Source organism: Heterodontus francisci, chromosome 2 (assembly GCF_036365525.1).
Source record: "Heterodontus francisci isolate sHetFra1 chromosome 2, sHetFra1.hap1, whole genome shotgun sequence".
Taxonomy (NCBI): Eukaryota; Metazoa; Chordata; class Chondrichthyes; order Heterodontiformes; family Heterodontidae; genus Heterodontus; species Heterodontus francisci.
In genome coordinates, this window is record NC_090372.1 from 12,592,449 (window position 1) to 12,612,106 (window position 19,658).

General features: G+C 43.2%; 1 protein-coding gene across 2 annotated transcripts; it reads left to right on the top strand.

Moving 5' to 3' along the window:
- The first annotated feature begins 713 nt into the window (after nt 1-713).
- uba5 (ubiquitin-like modifier activating enzyme 5) lies at nt 714-17,252 on the top strand. Of its 2 annotated transcripts, XM_068054437.1 has the most exons (12): nt 714-980; nt 7,371-7,416; nt 7,515-7,604; nt 8,846-8,955; nt 10,662-10,748; nt 11,943-12,027; nt 12,192-12,296; nt 13,563-13,690; nt 13,963-14,098; nt 14,802-14,877; nt 16,418-16,524; nt 16,896-17,252. In XM_068054437.1, the coding sequence occupies exons 1-12, from the start codon at nt 832-834 to the stop codon at nt 16,980-16,982; spliced, it is 1,206 nt and encodes a 401-aa protein (XP_067910538.1). In that variant the 5' UTR covers nt 714-831; the 3' UTR covers nt 16,983-17,252. The 2 variants fall into 2 exon arrangements, with proteins under 2 accessions (XP_067910538.1, XP_067910539.1); XM_068054438.1 differs by lacking the exons at nt 714-980; nt 7,371-7,416 and having other exon boundaries at nt 7,512-7,599.
- The last annotated feature ends 2,406 nt before the right edge of the window (nt 17,253-19,658 follow it).

The following is a 19,658-nucleotide window of genomic DNA, read 5'->3' on the forward strand; positions in this document are numbered from 1 at the left end:
AAATACTCAGCAGTTCAGGCAGATTCTGTGGAGATAGAAACAGAGTTAACATTTCAGGTCTGTGACCTTTCATCACCTGATCAGCTTCTGTCTCTCCACAGATGCTGCCTGACCTGCTGAGTATTTCCAGCACTTTCTGTTTTTTTTTATTTATGGTAGGTTTTAAGGAGTGTCTTATAGGAGGAGAGCCTGGTAAAGAGGTTTAGGGAGAGAATTTGAGGGCTTAGGGCCCATACAGCCGAAGGCACGACAGTCGAGCAATTACAATTGGGGGGATGCTCAAAAGGCCAGAATAAGAGGATCACAGATATCTAGGAAGGTTATAGGGGATGGAGGGGAATAACAGAGAGAGGGGTGAGGCCATATGGAGGGATTTGAAAACAAGGATGAGAATTTTTTTTTTAAATCGAGGCGTCGGACCAAGAGCCAACCATAACTAATAAGGAACAGTGTTCAAAGAAAGTGTAGATAAAATGCACATAATTATTTGAACGCCCCTGTGACTGTTTCTCCCAGGATTACTGGCAGAAATGTCCAGGAGGTGAATGTTTCATTGCTACAGACAGGCAAAGTCATCCTGGGGAAAGGAAGTGAGTGACGGAGCCACTCGCGTTCCCTTGTCCTTTAACCAATCAGCACAACATTCTGCTCTGGTTTGCTACATGGCGTTCGATACATTGTGACGTTGCGTTCTCTTTATGTCACAACGTGCAATTCCCACTGTCTGAACGTTCGAACTGCGCTGCTGATTTGATACGTGGCGTTCCATTCTCCTCCCCCTCCTTTACACTGCGCTCCTGCCGGGGAGGAGCTGGCGGATCAGGGGCGGCCATGGCCACGGTACCGGAGCTGCAGGCGAAAATCCGAGCGCTGGAAGATGAGCTGGCGAGAGAAAGGGCCAAAGCCGGCTCCGGGGAGCAGCAGTGCCGGCACAGGATAGAGAGGATGAGCGCAGAGGTGGTGGATTCCAACCCTTACAGGTGATGCCGGCCTGGCTGCACTTTCTGTCATTAGCACAGGCGGCCGGAGCAATGGCAGTGACCACAGCCCCGGCTGAAAATGCCCCCCCACCTGAGGTGCGGGGCAGAAATGTCTGCAGTGGACTAACAATGAGTGGTCAGGAAACATATGGTGCTTAGTCATTGCCAGTCCCCGCGTAGCCGCGTTCCTGTAGTCCCTCAACTTTTAATTCTTGCACTCGCTGCAACATTGAGGAGGCATAAGGTTTTCTTGATGGACTGAAAATTATTTTATAACCAGCCTCCCAGCTTCCACCCTTCAGCTCATCCAAAACTCAACTGCCCGGGTCCTAACTCGCACCAAGTCCCATTCACCCATCACCCCTGTGCTCACTGATCTACACTGGCTCCCCCGTTCTGACATCCCATTGATTTTAAAATTCTCATGCTTTTTAAATCCCTCCATGGCCTCGCCCCTCCCTATCTCTAACCTCCTCCAGCTCTCCAACTCTGTAAGATCTCTGTGCTGTGACTCCAGCCTCTTTTATATCCCTGACTTCCTATGCTCCACCACTGTGGGCCGTGCTTCCAGCTGTCTAGGCCCTAAGGTCTGGAATTCCATCCCTGAGCTTCTCCCAACTCTCCTTTTTAAGATGCTGTTTCAAACCTGCTGCATTGGCCAATATTGGCTCACCTGTCCTAATACCTCCTTTGTCTCAGTGTGTTTTTGCCAGATCACACTCCTGTGAAATGCCTTATTATTGAAAATGCTGCCTAAATGTGAGTAAACAGTAAAAACACCCCTAACCTGATAAATAAATACCTTGCCCTGTGATTCCTAAGCAGTAATCTTACTGAGGGATTTTCTAACTGGAACCAGATTGAAGGGTTACTCAGATTACTGTCTTAAAATCACGTCCAGTTATCCATATACTTTACATAATGTGATGACCATCTTCTTCTGGATCTGGGAAATGCAGTTGGGAGGAGCAGGAGTCAGTCACCTGGGAAGAATGAAACAATCTGAGAAATCCAGATAGCAAATGTAGTGGTGATGGTGCAGTAGAGATACCATGATTGTTTATTGGTCAGCACCAGACCCGATTTTAATCGCTCGACCATTGGCTATGCCTTCAGTTGCCTAGGGCCAATGCTCTGGAATTCCCTCCCTAAATCTCTCAGCCATTCTATCTCTCCTTCCGGCTTTAAGATGCTTCTGAACACGTACAGTACTGGTCTCCTTATTTAAGGAAGGGTGCAAGTACGTTGGAGGCAGTACAGAGAAGGTTTACTAGACTAATACCTGGAATGGGTGGGCTGTCTTAACGAGGAAAGATTGGACAGGCTAGGCTTGTATCCGCTGGAATTTAGAACAGTTAGAGGTGACTTGATTGAAACATATAAGATCCTGAGGGGTCTTGACAGGGTGGATGTGGAAAGGCTGTTTTCCCTTGTGGGAGAATCTAGAACCAGGGATCACCGTTTAAAAATAATGGTTCGCCCATTTAAGACAGAGATGGCCCTGTATAGCTGAAGCATAACCTCCCTACTTTTGTATTCAATTCCCCTCGCGATAAATGATAACATTCTATTAGATTTCCTAATTACGTCCTGTACCTGCATACTAACCTTTTGTGATCCATGCACTAGGACACCCAGATCCCTCTGCATCTCAGAGCTCTGCAGTCTCTCACCATTTAGATAATATGCTTTTTTATTCATCCTGCCAAAGCGAACAATTTCACAATTTCCCACATTATACTCCATTTGCCAGGTCTTTGCCCACTCACTTAGCCTATCTATATCCCTTTGTAGCCCCCTTATGTCACAAGTTACGTTCCTACCTATTTTTGTGTCATCAGCAAATTTAGCAATCATCCTTCGGTCCCTTCATCTAAGTCATTTATGTAAATTGTAAAAAGTTGAAGCCCCAGCACTGATCTATACGGCACACCAGTCATTACATCTTGCCAACCAGGAAATGACCCATTTATGCCTACTCTCTGTTTCCTATTAGTTAGCCAATCTTCCATCCATGCCAATATGTTACTCCCTGTACCATGGGCTTTTATTTTCTGCAATAACCTTTGATGTGATACCTTATCAAATGCCTTCTGGAAATCTAAGTACAATATATCCACCAGTTCCCCTGTATCCACCACACATGTAACTCCCTCAGAGAGCTCCAATAAATTGGTTAAACATGATTTCCCTTTCACAAAACCATGTTGACTGCCTGATTACCTTGAATTTTTCTAAATGCCCTGCTGTAACATCTTTACTAATAGATTTTAACATTTTCCCTATGACAGATGTTAAGCTAACTGGCCTGTATTTTCCAGATTTCTGTCTCCCATTTTAAACAAAAGAGTTGCGTTCACTATTTTCCAATCTAATGGAACCTTCCTCGAATCTAGGGAATTTTGGAAAATTAAAAGTAACGCATCAACTATCTCACTAACCACTTTTAACATGCTAGGATGAAGTCCATCAGGACCCAGGGACTTGTCAGCCCGCAGCTCCGACAATTTGTTCAGTACCACTTCCCTGGTGATTGTAGCTTTCTTGCGTTCTTCCCTTCCATTTCCTGATTTACAGCTAAGACTGGGATGTTACTTATATCCTCAACAATGAAAGTCGATGCAAAATATCTGTTCAGTTCATCTGCCATGTCCTTATTATCCATTATTAATTCCACAGACTTACTACAGGACCAATGCTCACTTTGTTAACTCTTTTTAAAATATCTATAGAAACTCTTACTATTTGTCTTTATATTTCTAGCTGGCTTTCTCTCGTACTCTAATTTTACCTTCCTTATCAATCTTTTAGTCATTCTTTGTTGTTTTTTATATTCTGTCCAATCATCTGACCTGCCTCCCATCTTTGTGCAATATAGGCTTTTTCTTTAAGTTTGATGCTATCTTTAACTGTTTTAGTTACCCATGGATGGCAGGTCCCACCCTTGGAATTTTTTGGAATTTAAAACTACAGCAACTTGCATCACATGGTGTCTGTAATATTACAAAACATCTCAAGACACCTCTTTGATGAGCTCCCTAGGTGGGATCAAAGAAGGAGGTAGTGAATGGCACAGGGTAAGAAGTTTTGAGGCAGTGATGTAGCAAGGTCAAGAGCTGAGAGAAAGAATATCAAAGTATGGCTGAAGCTCATGCTACTGGTGCTGACACCCAGGTCTACCTGACCGCCACTGTTCTCGGCAACTCCACTGTTGCTAAACTGACATCCAGTACTGGATGAGCAGAAATTTCCTTCAATTAAATATTGGGAACACTAAAGCCATAATTTTTGGTCCCTGCTCCAAACTCTGTTCCTTAGCTACTGACTCCATCCCTCTCTCTGGCAACAGTCTGAGATTAAGCCAGTCTGTTCGCAACCTTGCTGTCACATATGACCCAGAGTTGAGCTTCCGACCTCATTTTCGTACCATCACTAAGATCACCTATTTCCATCTCCATATCATCACCCAATTTCACCTCTTTCTCAGCTCATCTGCTGCTGAAACCCGCATTCATGCCTTTGACTATTCCAGTGCACTCCTGGCTGGTCTCCCACATTCTACCCTCCATAAACTTGAGGTCATTCAGAACTTTGCTGCCTGTGTCTTAACTCTGACCCCTGTGCTCGCTGACCTATTTGGCTCCTGGTCAAGCAACTTCTTGATTTTAAAATTTTCATCTCTGTGTTCAAACCCCTCCATGGCATCACCACTCCCTATCTGTGTAATCTCTTCCAGCCGTACAACCCTCCGAGATCTCTGTGCTCCTCTAATTCTGGCCTTTTGTGCATCCCCAATTTTAATTTCTCCACCATTGGTGGCTGTGCCTTCAGCTGCCAAGGACCTAAGCTCTGGAATTCCTTCCCTACACCTCTCAGTCTCTCCAACTCACTTTCCTCCTTTAAGACATTCCTTAAAACCAACCTCATTAACCAAGCTTTTGGTCATCTGACCAAATATCTCCTTATATGGCTCGGTGTCATATTTTGTTTTATAATGCTCCTGTGAAGTGCCTTGGGATGTTTTATTATGTTAAAGGTGCTATATAAATATAAGTTGTTTGTTGTTGTAATGAACAAGGGGTGGGGGGGAAACAGTCGACCATCGCTAGAAAGCTGGAGAGTGTAGGCATGGATATCTGGCTGAAAACAGTTGCAGAAGTTGGGTTGTAGTAATGATGAAACTTGTATAGAGGACAAAAATGTTAAAGCTCATGCACTGAGGGGTGAGGATTTGGTGAGTGCAGTCGGTGATAGGTGAGCAGGACTTTGTGCAGTTCTACCTGAAATGAAGTATTTATTGGGTGGAGCTCGAAGGTAAACATCACACACAAGCACACTCTCATTCTCCTGTATCGCTTTGATCTAATGGAATGGCAGAGCAGGCACGCACGGCTGAATGGCCTACGTCTGTTGCTTTCAATTGAAGGAAATATGCCACCCTTAAAAAATATGGGATCCTCTGCTTTTTTTCATCTTGTTGCTCCACTCAGCATCAGGGTAATTGAAATCCCCTAGGATTAGCCATTTGGCCTTTTACAGGCCCTCCTGATCTTCAGAAATACTTTCGCTGGGATTTTCTGCTTATAGCCTGCAGTTTACCCCAGAAGGCCCTTGTACATTTTAATGCACAGGGAAAGCCACAACCCAGGGGACACGCAGTTGATAGCCCTGCTCTTCCTGTCACTCCTTGTAAAGCCTGGCTGCCCGACCTGAACCCGGCTACATGTGGCGGGTTGGGGTCGGGTTTGTGTTCTGCGTCCAGCATTCGGGGTCTGGTCGGGCTGGACTGTACTGTTTTGTATTGTTTTTGTTTCGGGTCGGGCAGTTAAAAAAAATTAAAGGACGCAGGCCCGGGTCGGGTTTGGGTTGGCTATTGTCTGGTTGGGCCCGGGTTGGCTTTTAATTTTATACCCGAGCCAGGCTTTATCTTCAAGTGGTCTATGACAACAGTCAATAGTTACCTTCATTTCTTTACCTCAAATTACACTGTCTGCTGCATCAAGCAAAGAACTATAGTTCCTCTCCTCTCCTATGGGTGCAACATCCTCTCACCTATTTTAATTTTCCTCTATCTATTTTGTTGGAACGATCCCTTCTGTAGTTTCTATACCCTAATATTTTAAAGTGCTCAAGTTTATGCAAGCCTCTGTTCCAATTACATCACATTTCTTTTAATATAGAATCATTCTGTTTTCCCGTATCTTTTATTCTTTTCTCCCACCTCTTGCTCTAATACTCGCGATATTTATCTGAAAGCACTTTCCCTTACTCGGGGGAAAAAGCTGGCATTTGGGACTAAATTGGATAGCTCAAAGAGCTGGCACAGGCATGTTGGGCCAAATGGCCTCCTCCTGTGCTGTACAATCCTGTCATTCCTACAAACTGACTTTATAAAAGATTCAGGGATTTTTCAGGTCACCAAATCAAATATATATTATTGCGTTTTGTTAACGTGTAGTGATGTGACAAGAAATTTCTCTTCTCCAAAGTTAGCAATGCCACAATCATAAGAACATAGGAATGTCTACAAACCAGATAAAGCTTTCAGGTGCAATAATCCCATTTCTCTTTGGTATTTCTCAACCCATCTTCTCATAGTATTCCTTGGCCCCTTCATAAACACATTAATGGCATCTTGAACTCATTTATATTGCGTACTTTAACTGGAAACGATAGCGCACTGGTTATGTTACTGGACTAGAGATCCAGAGGCCTGGATTAATGATACAGAGACATGAGTTCAAATCCCACCATGGCAGCTGGGGAATTTAAACTCAGTTAATTAAATAAATCTGGAATAAAAAGCTAATATCAGTAATGGTGATCGAGTAACAATAGGAGTGGCATACAAACTTGTCTGGTTCACCAATGTCCTTTAGGGGAGCTGCCGTCCTTACCTGTTCTTGCCTACCTGAGAGTCCAGACCCACAGCAATGTAGTTGACTCTTAACTGCCCTCTGAAATGGCAGAGTAAGACACTCAGTTGTGAAGAAGGCAGCTTACTGCTACCTCCTCAAGGGCAATTAGTTATGGGCAATAAATGCTGGTCTTGCCAGCGATGAGCACATCCTGTGAATGAATAAAAAGATCATTAGTGGCGTTTCCTGATGTATTAATCCACAAATCGAATCCTTTATCTTCTTTTCTTATTAATCACCTGTTCTTATTACACTTTGTTTTTAATTAGTATTCCCTAGTATTTTAATTCCTCGCCACAGTGAACAACATACTAGTGATCGATAATCTGTGGGAAGGAATGATTATAACTTCAGTAAATTACATGGGAACCCTCTAAGAGGCTCAGGGTCCCTCTAATTGTGTAATTTAATTAAACATAGTCCGCACGCTCTGTCTCTTTCTAACTTGTTCAATTGTTTCCATTTCATTTAGCCGGCTAATGGCTCTTAAACGAATGGGAATTGTTACAGATTATGAGGTGAGCTGAATTTGTAAATAACTGGATACTTTTGTTTCTGTTAGTTGGTTTGGCCATTCACTAGGAGACTAAAGTATATTTTCCAATTTTGTAAACAGAAAATTCGGGAGTTCACAGTTGCTGTTGTGGGCGTAGGTGGGGTTGGAAGTGTGACAGCTGAAATGTTGACAAGATGTGGCATTGGTAAGGTAATGCGAACTTTACAGTTTCTTTTCATCTTTATAGTCTCTCAACCAAATAGACAATAGGATGGCAAAGCCATTCTGCACTAATTATGGGTCACTTTTAAATTTGCCATAATAAGTCCAGCTGGTGTAATGGGCACGAGGCATTTGTATGTCTCCACTAAAAGTTTTCATATTTCATAGTCATCATATCACATTGTCTTTTTTTAAAGCCTTTGAACATTTATTTGAAGAGATTACTTACAGCTTATATGTTCTAAAGAGCCACGATATAAGATATCCTTTAGCACCAGCGTTACATATGTTGCACTTTTAAACCTGGGAAGAGGAGGAGGCCATTCAGCCCCTCAAGCCGTTTCTGCCGTTCAGTGAGATCATGGCTGATCTGCGACCGAACTCCATATACCTTTACCCCATATCCTTTAATACCTTTTGGCTAACAAAAATCTATGTCTCGAATTTAAATCTAACAATTGATCTAGCATCAATTGCTGTTCGTAGGAGAGAGTTCCAAAATTCCACCACCCTTTATGTGAAGAAGTGTTTCCTAATTTCACTTCTGAGGCGTCTGATTCTAATTTTTAGAATATGCCCTCTAGTTCGAGACTCCCCAACCTGTGGACATAGTTTTGTTTTATCTACCCGATCAGTTCCCCGTAATTTCTTGAAAACTTCGATCAAATCACTTGTAACTTTCTAAATTCCAGGGAATACAACCCTAGTGTGTGTAATCTCTCCTCCTCATTTAACCCTTGGAGTCCAGGTATCATTCTGGTAAATCTACACTGCACTCCCTCCAAGACCAATATATCCTTCCTAAGGTGTGGTGCCCAGAACTGCTCACAGTAACTCCAGGTGTGCAGACCTGTTCTAAATATATATTCAGTGTAAACACAATACACTATGACGACCCCACTCAAGATGAAAACTGCGTCATCCATGAATTACAAGGGCACCCCTTTATATTCTATGTGTTCTCCTAATGCTTCTTTATGTGGGGTGATTCACTAATCTTGATTCAATACTGATCATACTATTGGCTAAGTGCAGTGATATACCCAGAGGTCGAGATGCTCTTTGACTGTTGACTAACTGAATATTGCTTTACAGCGAATCTGCGGAGTCTGTAACTGCAGTGTTTCCATAGTGGGTTTGAATAAAAATTACAAGTAAATTCAATTGTTGGTTAAATTAAGCAGTTGATTGGATAAATCAGAATGACCTTTTTCTTTTCTAACTTTCAGCTCTTACTGTTTGATTATGACAAAGTAGAACTGGCCAACATGAACCGACTGTTCTTTCAGCCTCACCAAGCTGGTCTGAGTAAAGTAGAAGCAGCTAAACATACATTGAGGTAAAGCAAACCATAGTTACCACTGAGAGAGTCGTGCTGTCCTCCTGTGAGCAGGGAATCCGGAGGCAAAATTATACTATTGTCTGCTAAATGTGTTGTAAAAGTACATGTTAGATGATGCATCTGTGTTTCGTTAACAGAAACAAAAAAAGCTGCTGTGAGGGTAAAAAACTTCCCTTGGTGACTCTCAGCTGTTTATTGCATGCCTGGTGTGATATCGAGCCATACGGAGCAAAAAGGCCCCTTGCTTAATTTCCCCCAGGTGTGCTAAGTCGTGACCACAGATATAAAAGTTTGAGAAAGTTTGGGTGCAGTGTAAGTGCGTGTGTGATACTCTTGCACCCGAATTTCCTCAGTTGGATTTACACATCCAACAGTGCATGAGCAGCATTCATCCACAGTACCTTCTGATGAAGGGCCCATACATGAAATGTTAACTCATCTGTTTTCTCCCCAAATGCTGACTGACTTCTTGAATTACCAGCATTTTCTGTTTTTCTTGCATGCAGTTAATGTTTGAAAGAGCTCTTCATATTCTCTGGAAAAGGGAAGACTGAGGGGTGACCTGATAGAGGTCTTTAAGGTAACAAAAGGGTTTGATAGGGTAGATGCAAATATTTTTATTTATGGGAGAGACCAAAAACTAGTAGTCATAAATATAAGATAGTCACTAATCAATGGAACAGAATATTCAGGAGAAACTTCTTCAGCCAGAGTTTGGTAAGAATGGGGAACTTGAGTATTGCTGAAAATAGAGACATGTTGTCAAAGCTTTTCGTCTTGCACTCATCAGGACAATCGCAAGAATATCAATGTAAGGGAAACAACAAATTTGCACTGCATGAGAAGAGAGTGCTGATTGGTTGGCAAGTAGACTCTGATTGGTAGAGGCGTTGCCATAGAGAATGCACCAGTTTATGGTGACTGACAGTTACCTGCCAAGCTTTGTTTGAAATTTAAACCAGGCAGCTTAGCTCTGATTGATCAAGGCATTGCCCTGAGGAATGGACTAGCGAATGGCTGTCACTTGTTTTGTTTAGCTGAAACAGGTGCAATGTGTGTACGTGTTCTTTCTGTCTGCAAAGATCAGGGCCCTGTGTAATAATGTATGTAGCTTCCAGTATGGGCAAATGCGCCACACTGTGAGCCCTACTGACAATCTTAAATTGGCTGTCAGCGTAATTCTTAGCACATTCAGGATTATTTAGCAACTGTTGTCTAATCGCGGAATCACATCAAATCACATCTTGTGAATTGTCCTGATGAGTGCAAGATGAAAAGTTTCAACAAAATGTCTCTATTTTCAGCCATACTCAAGTTCTGTACAACCAAATGGGGAACTTGCTGCCACAAGGAGTAGTTGAAGCAAATAGCTTCATTTAAGGAGAAGTTAATGAAGAGGGGTGGGACGAGGCTCGTGTGGAACGTGTACCTGTTGGGCCGAATGGCTTGTTCCTGCTGTAGACTCAATGTCTAAAGAACAGAGCTGTGAAAATCTAGTAAAACCGGTAGCTGGCTCAATCTTCTGATTTTAATCTGATTCTTAACTCTATCATGAAGAAGTGGATTCTTTGAAGTGCAGATGACTCGTCCCTTGTGCTTTGGGTAGAATGTATGCAATAGTGTTATTTTTAATGCTGCTAATGTATTTAATTTTACAGCTAGTCAGGAGCTGAATGTGAATGATCTTGTCCTTGTATTTACAGGAATATTAATCCTGATGTTGAGTTTGAAATTCACAACTACAACATCACAACCATGGACAACTTTAAGAATTTCATGGATCGAATCAGGTCAGGTTTAGGATGAAAGTCGGAATCACGGTCCTCATTCTCTGTATGCCACTGAAATAAGTTTTTTCTCATGGAACCTTGCAGCATAAAAGGAGGCCATTCAGTCCATTGTGCCTGTTCTGGCTGTCTGCAAGAACAATCCAGATAGTACCACTCCCCTGTCCTTTCCCCTTAGCCCTGCAAATTTTTTTCCATTGAAGTACTTATCTAAATCTTTTTGAAAGCCACAATTGAATCTACTTCCGCCACCCTTTTAGGCAGTGCATTCCAGATCATAACAAAAAAATGTTTCTCCTCATTTCACTTTCTATGACAACCCCAGGACGTCCCAAAGTGCTTTGCAGCCAATTAGATACTTTTTAAAGTGTAATCACTGTTGTAATGCAGGAAATGCGGCAGCTAAATTGGGCACAGCAAGCTCCCACAAACAATATAGTGATAATAACCAGATAATCTGTTTTTGTGATGTTGATAGAGGGATAAATGTTGGCCAGGACACCGGGGAGAACTCCTCTGCTCTTCAAAATAGTGCCATGGGATCTTTACGTCCACTTGAGATAGCAGACAGGACCTCGGTTGAACGTCTCATCAGAAAGGTGGCACCTCTGACAGTGCAGCATTTCCTCAGTACTGCACGGGAGTGTCAGCCTAGATTTTTGTGCTAAAGTCTCTTGGGAGAGACTTGAACCCACAACCATCTGACTCAGGCAAGAGTGCTACCTACTGAGCCAGAGCTGACACCTATTCATAAAGAACCACCAGCTCACTCTGGGATAATTTGACAGATTTTGCCTCCACTGCACTTGATGGCCGTTTAGTTCAGTTAACCCTAATCCTCCCTCCCCGTACCTAGACTGGTAGCCAGGAGTGTGGGCTTCCCATTCCAAGCCTGCCGCTGATACTATTCCTAAATTAGCTGCCAGCAATAATTCCCTTTAGGGAAGACAATTTCTCTTTCCTGATTACCTAGCTGAATGTTCATAAGCTTTAGCTTTGAGAGTCTGGACATGTTTAGCATTTGTTTTCTTTAACTTCCTCACCATGTTTCCTGGGTTTTTGCAGACAATTCCCCACCTTCTACCTGTTAATGTTCTTGAGTGATGCTTTCTTTATATTATGCATTTTTCTAGTCTGAGTTGTCCAGCTCTTCTTCACCAAAGGGTTAACTCTGCCCTGTGATTTGGTTTTAATTAGGAATGGTGGATTGGAGGAAGGAAAACCTGTGGATCTAGTACTGAGCTGTGTGGACAACTTTGAAGCCCGAATGGCTATTAACACAGTGAGTTGATAACCTACACGAGAGTCACAGTATCTGGTGAACTTAAGAACTTTTTTTTTAAGTCAATAAAGTTAATGAATTGTTAAAAAGTGGAGGTGTTTTTGGGTAGAATTATACATTTCTCCTGTCGTATGTCTTTTGAAGTTTTATTTTCTTGTTTCTAGGCTTGTAATGAGCTTGCTCAGGTGTGGATGGAGTCTGGGGTCAGTGAAAATGCAGTCTCAGGACATATCCAGCTGCTCATTCCAGGAGAAACTGCCTGTTTTGCGGTATGTTCAATATTGTTCATTGTGCTTTTGTTTTCTCTGTTACAAATAAATCTTCAAGCAAAGTTGTTCCATAACTTTATGGGCACAAAATTGCATTTAGACTAGGGTCTGTGAAGATCTGTTTTGATAACGTTTGTTTTACCAAGATATGTCAACCATGATGGGGAGATCGATACGATAAACACACAGAGACATGAATGTTAACACCTCTTCCTCAAAGCTTTAAACACATTTGTTCAAGTTAGTTGGTCTCTGAGATGCCTTGTGTGTCTCAATCATTTTTGTATCAACTGTACATGTCAACAGTATATAACGGACATAGCTTTTAAACATTTTTAAATGTTACTACTAGGTATACAGCTTAGGTGAACAGATCTGTTAGAATGTTAATACACTAGGATTTCTTTCTGCTAAAGGTTGGATAAGCGTCTTCACTTGTAGTTGCTACATCATGTGAAGATTGTGGCCCTGAACCTAGCTGGGAACCACTCTGCTGAAGCCTGGCTGAGTGGAAACTCTGTCCTGTTAACATTGAGGCCACAGACTCCATCACTTCATTGGTGAACGGGGTCATTTGCGTGATTAAGATGGGTGCAACATGCTTGCAAGGGCAGTCCTGCCTCCACTTACCCTAATTGTCTGAGCAGCACCCAGGTGCTCCCAGAGGGACTCCAAGGCCCCAGGAAGCCTCAAGGATAAGAAAGCTATAAGTAGTCGTAAGGGAGCATTTCCCTGTGAACTGATCCCTTCTTGGAGATTCTGGGGCCTTTTCCGGGACCTCAGCAGGTTTCACACCAGCTCTTGGAGAGTGTGAGCTCCAGTGAAGCCTTAAAGGGACCAAATGGGCAGAATTTCCTGGGGGAACCTGCCCAGATGTGCCCCTGTAACATGGGGGATGGGCAGCAGGTTTCTCCATTGCCACACCAAAATTTGTACCTTTGCAAATTGGGTCGAAGAATGGTGTGAAGAGGTTGTTCTCCAAATTCCTATCATATCAGTGGAAATTACCTTTTCTGCCTCTAAGGCCATAGGAATTTCAGGCTGCAGGAGCCTATGAATCTTAATGAATTAACTGCGTGTGTTGAGTCCTTGCACTGTGTGCCATACTAATTGCATTTGTTTCGGTGATGGGGATGGCATTGGTCATGTTTAAACGATCACGGAGCAAGTTTTCAATCAGTTTAAGTTTTGATTTCCCAAGCTGAGGGTACCTACTGGTGATGTTGAAAATGTGTGAGATACCGTGTTGTGTGTTCCTGTTTGCAGTGTGCTCCCCCACTCGTGGTGGCTGCCAATATTGATGAGAAGACACTGAAACGCGAAGGAGTGTGTGCAGCCAGTCTGCCCACTACCATGGGAGTAGTAGCAGGGCTTCTTGTACAAAATGTCCTGAAGTAAGTAAGTAAATATTAAAATAAATAAATACTTGTCGGAAATGGCACAGTAAAACAGGCCATTTCAAAAGCCGTACTGAATGTTTGCTCCATTTAGCTTGACATCCCAAATGGTGGGTATCTGTTCCTCACAAGTCACTGCCAAAATTTCTTGATGGCACGTTAGTCCCAGGCAACAAACTTGGCTAAAACTAACAAAACAAGCAAATCTAAAATAGATTTATGCCTGGCTATTTAATGAGTAATTCATTTTTTTTTTTTTGCTTTTCAAGGTATCTTTTAGGCTTTGGCTCTGTGAGTTATTACTTGGGCTACAATGCAATGCAAGATTTCTTTCCAACAATGGCTATGAAACCAAATCCTAATTGTGATGATCGAAGCTGCCGGCACCAACAGGAAGAGTACAAGGTGGTGCTTCAGTTTAAGCAGTTGTCAGCCCTTATGGTGTGCAATATTGACAGACTGTGATGCCATTCCGGGTCCATCTACCCACATCCCATCACTATTTATTTTCTTTTGGTTTCCCTGCGCCTTGCATGTCATGTGGCCAAGGAGACGGGAGGTTTACCAATCCTGATTTCCTAATCTCTTCAACTATGTTTTTCTGGGTCAACCACTAGACGACTCCTGAAAGTTGGCAATTGACTACAGTCCTTCAACTCTTCTTTCCCTGGTAGGATTGCAGTTAAAACTAAGAAATTAACTGTTTCATCCCAATAGATATGTGCTTTAGTGCGCTCACTAAGATGAGGGAGATCAACAGCATGCTTCAGCCCCAACCTCAAGAAAGCACGCTTTTCCCCACCCACCCCGTCACGCCAATATGGCATCTTTACCATTTCCCACACCAGTGAGATTGCCAACTGGGAGCTAGGGTGAGGCTGTCTCAATGCATTTCATGTAGAGCCTTTACAGTCAACGAGGAGAGACTGTCATCCTATCAATTTCGATTTACATTTGAACTCCAGCATCAGAGATGAAAAGTTTACTTTCATTCCTTTCCGCCTCTTTATTTTCCTCCCCACCACCCCCCCCCCCCCCACCCCAAAGTAACTCTGCATGTATAACATTTAATAGAAGAGGTATAAGTGATGTGCCATCTCTCTAACAGAAAAAAGAAGCCACACGACCAAAGCAACAATTAGTGGAAGAGGATGAACAGATCGTACATGAAAGCAATGACTGGGGTAAGATGAGTTGGAATGTCGTACATTTTATTCATGTAAACATTTTATTTAATTAATTGTTCAAAACACCCAATGGGGCCCAGGTGCATCCCAGGGAGGGGATGGGGGGGGGTGGGTGGGTAGGCAGCGATGATAAAGAATGGCCTCTTCCAAGCTGAAGAGCAGAGTGTAGAACCTAGATTGACGTAAGATGTGGTGTAGCAGGCCTGATGATAGGGTACACAGTAGTGTAAGGTGTTGGAACTCCATTGGACTTGAGAGTGATGAGCTGATACAGTGCATCACATCATCTCTGCTTGACTTATCCAATGCTTTCCTTGCCAACCTCCCATAAACCTCACCTCATCCAGTACTCTACTGCCTGAACACTATCCCATACTAGGAACTGCTTATACATCAGCCCATGATGACCACTGGCTCCCCATTCCCAAGATATTAAATACAAAATCTCAGCTTTGTTTACAGAGTCTTCCACGGCCTCTTCCTACCCTGCCTCTGCAACTGACTCTAGCAGTATATCTGAATGCAGACCCTCTCTCTAGTGACAGAGTCATTATGGTCTGCAGTCTAGAGTTTTCTCCTTCTGCTTTTAATTTGCAATAACTTCCCGCACTTTTAAAAGCCTCCCACCAAATCTATCTTTCTAACTCTCTGACAATCATCTTCCTTAAACTTCTCCCATTTCTTGATCTGTGTATAATTAACACCATTTGTTTAGCATCTTGGGACGTTTCACTGGATAAATCTGGATAGGTTGTTGGGAAGGAGTGGGCCCAGGCAGGCTGCTAATTTAGCCAGGCTTTTGTGGGAAAGTTGCCACAAAGGAGACATTCATGCCCATATCCACCTCTCACCTCCACCCTGCCCCCGATTCTCCCTCTTTCCTCTCTCTCTCTCTCTCTCTTTCTCCCCCCCCCCACCCCCACTTGCATTCTGCCTCTTCTCTCCCCATCCTCTTCTCTCTCCCCTCCCAACCCAAATCCTTCCTCACCTCTACTCCCACCACTATTTCTGCCTTAGCCCTCAGTTTCTCTCTTCCCATATTCAGTCATACTCTCACCCCTTCTCTGTCTTTCCATCTCACTCCCTCTCTCTATGCCTGTTAAAGGTGTACTGATCCAAAAAAGTACACATCAAAGCATTTTTCTCTTATTGCACAGCTACATTAAACTTTTGTCACATTTATGCCTGCTGTAATCAGTTACACAGTGATTCAGTTCTCTCCCACGGTAGCTGCCACTCAGATCCAGGATCCACTGCCATACCTTGAATGAATATCCCCACAGAAGATTGTGGAACAATCCACGGGGAGGGAAGGGACAGACACACAGCATCTCAAAGCCTACCTGCTGCTATCTAATTCTGGATTGGGGGAAGCCCAAGGTTTCTGGTTAGAGGAATTGAATTTTTCTTTAATTAGCTGGAGGCTAATACATGATTAAGTTGCTTTTCCAGCGCCCCTCGCAGTAATTCATTTTATGAGTCATGTTGGCTGAACTGCAGAATGCTGTGACTGTGTCATGCTCCTTAATTTGAGCAGGTATTGAGCTGGTTTCCGAGATGTCAAAGGAAGAATTGAAGGCTGCTTCAGGTCCTGTGCCTGACCTCCCGGAAGGAATCACAGTCGCTTACACTGTGCCTGATAAAGTATGTCCAAATGTTAATACTGTAATAAAATGGCTTGGAATTTTAACACTAAATAATATTAGATAAAAAGTATGTACCATTATAAGTCCACAGAATAAAACTTCTTACTTGTATCTGGAATAATGCTGAGAGAAAATTGATTTTAACAGTTCAAAAATGTAGATGGTTATTCATATAAGACATGGTTTGTATTTCCTATTACTTTGCCTTCCTGCATTTTCTCCCACACAAGGCACCTGTTTATAGGATCCTTGCCCTTACTGTTGTGTAGTCAGCTCTTAACTATTTGAGAATTATCTGGAGTCTGCTTTATTGCTGGTAACTGACCACATTTCCCTTTCATTCTTGCTTGTTGTCTGTCTTATAACCAGGAGGAGGGTACAGAGACCATTGGAGATACCGTACAAGAGACGGAGCAGAGTCTGGAGGAGCTCATGGCTGCAATGAAGTGTCTTTAACAGTTTCGTCAACGCAATCCAGTTTACTGATGCAGATGATTTGGGCCTTTTAACACAAAGCCCTTGTTTCATGCAGCTGACCCATGGCATTTACTGTCAGTTATAGTAAATGTAATTAATTCACCATGTTTTAAATGCTAGTTTTTTTAACCCCAAGATTCATTTATCCTTTTGAGGGCCATTATGGATTATCATCTCTTTGTATTCCTTACAAGCTACTCTGTTGGTATAAATGTATGATTTGTATATAATTAAACTGTGCAAACTGGAGTGAAACTGTGAGCTGCAGATGTTTAAGATTCTAGGAAGTTAGTATCTTCAATATAAATGAGGGTAAATAGAACCTTGATTTATCCCCAGTTTCTTTGGGAATTGGGAGACCCACAAGAACTCAGCACTGTTTTATGTAGACCAGTTTAATGCGATTGAGCCTTCTACTGAATGTGTTGCAGGCTCTGGGTTCTTGATCCATTGGGATAAGTATTTGTGGTCTGGATATCCAGAACCTAGCAGAATTCAGTATCCCTGCAGCTCCGATATTTATCTTTCCCGGCCAGGCACCCAGAGGACCTCAGACATCCCTTCCAGAAATGATTCACTTTAAAACTTTTTTTTAAAAAAGCAGTGGTTGTCACCTGCACTTGCTGAGAACTTGATCAAACAATATAAATAGATCAGTCAGAAGCTCTATGGATGGACGACTCTGCCAGTTTCCATTATCAGAGCAGTCCCCTTTGTTATGGCAGGTTCTATTTTTATCCAAGGAAGTGATGAACCAGCAAAATAGCAAAAACTAAAGAGATTTTTTTTTTTCTCAATTTGTGCTTGATACCTTTAAAATTGTATGGGTGAATATGTGGATGAAGATAGTGAATTTTGCAGGAGATGGCTAATTAAAGACAAAGGGAATTTGGGGCAAGTATAATTTTTGGTGTTGACTTGTGAAATTAGAAGTGTAGGTATAAAAAAATTAGCCTGAGAGATCATTTCTGGTACATTTATCCAGTTCACTGAAAGACAAGCTAGAAGGCTTTATTCTCCCTAGATATTTGGCTGATTCTTTTTCTTTTGGGCCTCCTTATCTCGAGAGACAATGGATACGCGCCTGGAGGTGGTCAGTGGTTTGTGAAGCAGCGCCTGGAGTGGCTATAAAGGCCAATTCTGGAGTGACAGGCTCTTCCACAGGTGCTGCAGAGAAATTTGTTTGTTGGGGCTGTTGCACAGTTGGCTCTCCCCTTGCGCCTCTGTCTTTTTTCCTGCCAACTACTAAGTCTCTTCGACTCGCCACAATTTAGCCCTGTCTTTATGGCTGCCCGCCAGCTCTGGCGAATGCTGGCAACTGACTCCCACGACTTGTGATCAATGTCACACGATTTCATGTCGCGTTTGCAGACGTCTTTATAACGGAGACATGGACGGCCGGTGGGTCTGATACCAGTGGCGAGCTCGCTGTACAATGTGTCTTTGGGGATCCTGCCATCTTCCATGCGGCTCACATGGCCAAGCCATCTCAAGCGCCGCTGACTCAGTAGTGTGTATAAGCTGGGGGTGTTGGCTGCTTCAAGGACTTCTGTGTTGGAGATATAGTCCTGCCACCTGATGCCAAGTATTCTCCGAAGGCAGCGAAGATGGAATGAATTGAGACGTCGCTCTTGGCTGGCATACGTTGTCCAGGCCTCGCTGCCGTAGAGCAAGGTACTGAGGACACAGGCCTGATACACTCGGACTTTTGTGTTCCGTGTCAGTGCGCCATTTTCCCACACTCTCTTGGCCAGTCTGGACATAGCAGTGGAAGCCTTACCCATGCGCTTGTTGATTTCTGCATCTGGAGACAGGTTACTGGTGATAGTTGAGCCTAGGTAGGTGAACTCTTGAACCACTTCCAGAGCGTGGTCGCCAATATTGATGGATGGAGCATTTCTGACATCCTGCCCCATGATGTTCGTTTTCTTGAGGCTGATGGTTAGGCCAAATTCATTGCAGGCAGACGCAAACCTGTCGATGAGGCTCTGCAGGCATTCTTCAGTGTGAGATGTTAAAGCAGCATCGTCAGCAAAGAGGAGTTCTCTGATGAGGACTTTCCGTACTTTGGACTTCGCTCTTAGACGGGCAAGGTTGAACAACCTGCCCCCTGATCTTGTGTGGAGGAAAATTCCTTCTTCAGAGGATTTGAACGCATGTGAAAGCAGCAGGGAGAAGAAAATCCCAAAAAGTGTGGGTGCGAGAACACAGCCCTGTTTCACACCACTCAGGATAGGAAAGGGCTCTGATGAGGAGCCACCATGTTGAATTGTGCCTTTCATATTGTCATGGAATGAGGTGATGATACTTAGTAGCTTTGGTGGACATCCGATCTTTTCTAGTAGTCTGAAGAGACCACGTCTGCTGACGAGGTCAAAGGCTTTGGTGAGATCAATGAAAGCAATGTAGAGGGGCATCTGTTGTTCACGGCATTTCTCCTGTATCTGACGAAGGGAGAACAGCATGTCAATAGTCGATCTCTCTGCACGAAAGCCACACTGTGCCTCAGGGTAGACGCGCTCGGCCAGCTTCTGGAGCCTGTTCAGAGCGACTCGAGCTAAGACTTTCCCCACTATGCTGAGCAGGGAGATTCCACGGTAGTTGTTGCAGTCACCGCGGTCACCTTTGTTTTTATAGAGGGTGATGATGTTGGCA